This window comes from Coffea eugenioides, unplaced genomic scaffold (assembly GCF_003713205.1).
Source record: "Coffea eugenioides isolate CCC68of unplaced genomic scaffold, Ceug_1.0 ScVebR1_1521;HRSCAF=2384, whole genome shotgun sequence".
NCBI lineage: Eukaryota > Viridiplantae > Streptophyta > Magnoliopsida > Gentianales > Rubiaceae > Coffea > Coffea eugenioides.
In genome coordinates, this window is record NW_020861932.1 from 25,116 (window position 1) to 29,082 (window position 3,967).

General features: G+C 36.9%; 1 protein-coding gene across 1 annotated transcript; it reads left to right on the forward strand.

Moving 5' to 3' along the window:
- Positions 1–335: 335 nt before the first annotated feature.
- On the forward strand, positions 336–1,405 carry LOC113755489 (probable disease resistance protein At1g58390). Its single transcript, XM_027299492.1, has 2 exons — positions 336–873; positions 1,260–1,405. The coding sequence occupies exons 1-2, from the start codon at positions 336–338 to the stop codon at positions 1,403–1,405; spliced, it is 684 nt and encodes a 227-aa protein (XP_027155293.1).
- The last annotated feature ends 2,562 nt before the right edge of the window (positions 1,406–3,967 follow it).

Genomic DNA, 3,967 nt, shown 5'->3' on the forward strand with positions numbered 1-3,967 from the left:
ATATTGTCTCCTAAGTGAAAATATCACCTTTGATCATCACATTCTTACAATATAAGCATAAATTAGTTGCATGCATAATGCTACCTGAGATAAAAATCACATACAGTAATCTGGTGGTGGTGCTCCATTCATTTCTTTTAGTCTTAAAACCATTTCCTTCCAGATTCACGAACAACTCCACTATCACCGAGTTCTTCGAGATTTTTCTTCCGATCTGCTGTTTTATGCACAAAAGTATATATTCCCCTGCACAAAGATCAAACAAAGCATATTCGTTCATTTGTGTGTGAACCAATGAATGGAGACAACAAAAACAATTTCCAGGGAAGAGAATAATGTCCCAAGTTAACAATTTGAAGATGCTTAGAATTTTGGTTGTTGAAAACTCCAATATCGCCTCCCAAAGCTTTTATTCAAGATCACTCATGCAATTCATACGCAATCTTATCCACTTGAGATGCTTGAGTTTGAGAGGTTGTACTGATTTGACCTTGCCATATTCCTTGGGCAATCTAAAGTACGTAGAAACCCTTGATTTAAGTGATAGTGAATGTTCAACAATCCCCGATGTGCTGTGGAAGTTGGGACGTTTAATGCATCTCTACCTTCCCTACTGTCACTCCAACCGTAAGCTGCGGTTAGATGGGTTGGGCATGTCCCTAGAGATACTTGGATCATTTCACAGCAGATTCTGCCTCCCTAGAGATTTATCCAAACTGACCAATATTCTTAGAGCCTTGAAAGATATTGTCCATGAGAACCTTGAAGACCTGGAGCAATTCATCAACCATTTATCAAACTTGAACCACCTCCGCGTCAGCTCACTTACCATCAAGGTTCATGATTTTGGGATCAACTCCAACAGGCAGAAAGGTATGGCTTTTCTTGAATGAGTGTTGTTCAGCAAGAACATTCATGAAATAGAGATTTGGGGTACTTTATGCAAGCAGTTACCAGTTTACCAACCATCTCACTTGCTTCCTCCCCCTTGCCTCAGTAAGTTAGAGTTGCATGGGTCTGGAGTTGAGGAGGATCCGATGAGAATGCTTGAGACACTTTCCAATTGCAAAAACTAGGTTTGCATGAAGCCTGTTTTGAGGGGAAAGAAATGACATGCCACGCAATGGGATTTCCGCTACTCAAAGTTCTTGAACTTGATTCTTTAAGGAGCTTAGACAAACGGAAGGTGGATGAAGGGGCCATGCCGAAGCTCTCAAGTTTACAGATTAGGCATTGTTAGAAGTTGGAAATGATTCCAGATGGATTAAAATCTTTGACTATCCTAAAAGAATTAAAACTTCTCACCATGCCCAGAGAATTCATAAACAGAGTTGAAGTGGTGAATGGTGAACAAGGACCAGGTTATGATAAAATAAGTCATGTGGCTTCAGATGAAATCCGTTGAGTCATCCAACCTTCCAGCATGAATATATTCTGATTCTAATGCCAGAATTCAGGTACTCATTGCTCAACTTTTACTTCTTCCTCTAATTTTTTTTCTCTTATAATTATTCTGCTTACCCTTCTCACATGTCCCTGTTTCTTTCCACCATAATCTAAAATTGATCAATATGTTGGTTTCTTATTTGAAAAATTTCTCTTGCCCAACCATAAACAGGTCATATATATAAATTCAACTTAAAGTGCACTTTTAAATCTTAGTTGCGTATTTAGGTGTGTAAGTTTGTTTATGATGCCATCTGATGTATTGCCTTTAATTCGTGAACATGACTCAAAGTGCTTTGCTTTCCTCGACTGACTAAATATTATTTCCATCAATGCAATAATATTATTATACAAAAAATTATTTAGGTAAGCTTGTTACAATAATTGCCTGTTACTTTTCCACAAGAGGGAAAAAAAGGAGGCAGAAAAAAGGTCTCTCCTGCCTGGGATGTTTGCTAGCGGTAAATTGGTAATAGTAACAATCAAGCAAACGTTTATCTATTCTTGTAAAACCTATTCCTGAATTTTATAAGATTAATATTTAATTAATTTGGGCAGAAGAGACATAGGATATTCTTGCTCTAGTCTCGCTGAAGTACTTCCTTAGCAAATGCTAAAATAATGATTTACCCTTGATTACATCAATAATCAGTCACTATGGTTTTAATGTAAAATTCAATATCAATGGATTTTTTTGGCAATCACTTAATAACTTACAAATTCACCCTCCATAATTTTACAAAACAAAAAACAAAATTCACACTAAAAAAAAGGCCTATTTAGTTTTGCAAAAAAAAAAAGAAAAGAAAAGAAATGCATGAGCCTTGAATTGAAAAATAAAAGGCTCCCTATGCTAGGTCCATTACCTTGCACTTGACAAATATGAGGTTACTGAGCTTGACCTCGCATTTCCCAAATGTGAGATATGAAGTAATTCTTTTTTTTTTCATTTGCGAATTGAAAATTCATTAGACCACCACATTCAACAAATGCAAAACTCATTCAGTTCGCATTTGTGACCCTTTGGTGGAATTCTACTCTTAAAACATCCCTTTTGTAGAAACTTTTAAAATTCATCATCAACTTGAAAATTTCTCCTGATCCTGGATTTGATGGTAGAGTGGCTCTACAATTGATGCATGCGTGGGTAGCGCCAATGGTGACGGAAGCCATGGGATCACATCGCTGATGCTCTGCACTATATTGGAGTTTTATATTACCTGATTGCGATGTTGTGTATAATGGTCGTTGCCTCTGTCATCTTTTATTTTTGTCGTATAGTCATTTTTACATTAATACGCAGGTCCTTTGAGTGATGGATGATGGAGCCTAGATAATTTGATGTGTCTTTACAGTAGTTTCTATGTAGACTTGAGACATGGTTTTGATGTGTTTTTACGGTAGTTTCTATGTAGACCCGCGACATGGTTTTGGTTTAATGTAGTTTTACAAGTTGGATTATTTTGTGAATGTTTTTGATACTCAATCGGTAAAGCGAAGCAAAGTGTTATGCCAATTCCCTATGTCCTGAAATGGCTTTGTTCTTTCTCAATAAAATGATTATCCAAGATGTCGAAATGGATAAGAAAAGATTTTTTTTGTTGAAAGGTTGTAGGATTGTGAGTGGAACTGAAATAGGATTATTAATGCATTGTAAGATTTGGAAAGTGAGTTTTGTGGATGATATGATAGTTAGGAATGCATTGATACATTAGAGAGAGAAAAGGCAGTTGCAAATGCAAAAACAGTTTCCCTTGAGAGTAATGTGAGAGATGTGGTGTCTTGGATCTAGATGAATGGTACCTCTGTCAGGAAAAGTATGGCTGATGAGGCCTTGGATTCGTTTTAGAAAATGTGTTCAATTGGTTTTCAACCTTATGGGGTTATTATTGTCACGGGTCGCTTGTTTTCCTACAAGCCAACACCCCATGCGACACTAGTACCGTTCAAGACTTAAGCTATGAACGGTTGGCTAGTTTAGCCTAAACCCAAGTATGCGAAAGCGTAAGAGTAGGAGGCCAAGATAGAAGTTTTAAGTGGCAGAGGAAAGTTTATATTACACAAAGCTTCTTGTACAAAGGTTGTTACAAATGGCAAGGGGCTTGGCCTATTTATAGGCAAGTCAAAACACTACACATCTCTAGAAATCTCTACACACTTATGGACACTTGGACTCTAGAGACTTCTACACAAGTCTCATGCTTATCCACAAGATTCAACCTTATCTACAAGGTTTACTCTTATCCAAAAGTGTTCTAGACTATTTCACATGACTCTTGAATAGCCTAGAACATCCCACAAGATTCTAGTATCTTCTACACGATTCTAGCGATTTGTGGTATAACTTCCATCCCTTACTTAAGCCCACAAGGTTTGGCACTTAGTTGGGGGAATGGGGTGTGGGACTATTAACGGTCCCAACTCTTGTGCCAAGTGTGACTACTAGAAAATTTGCTCATATTTTCTTAAAATTCCCTCTTATTTTGATTAAATTATTTTATAATATCTTTACTACTCATTT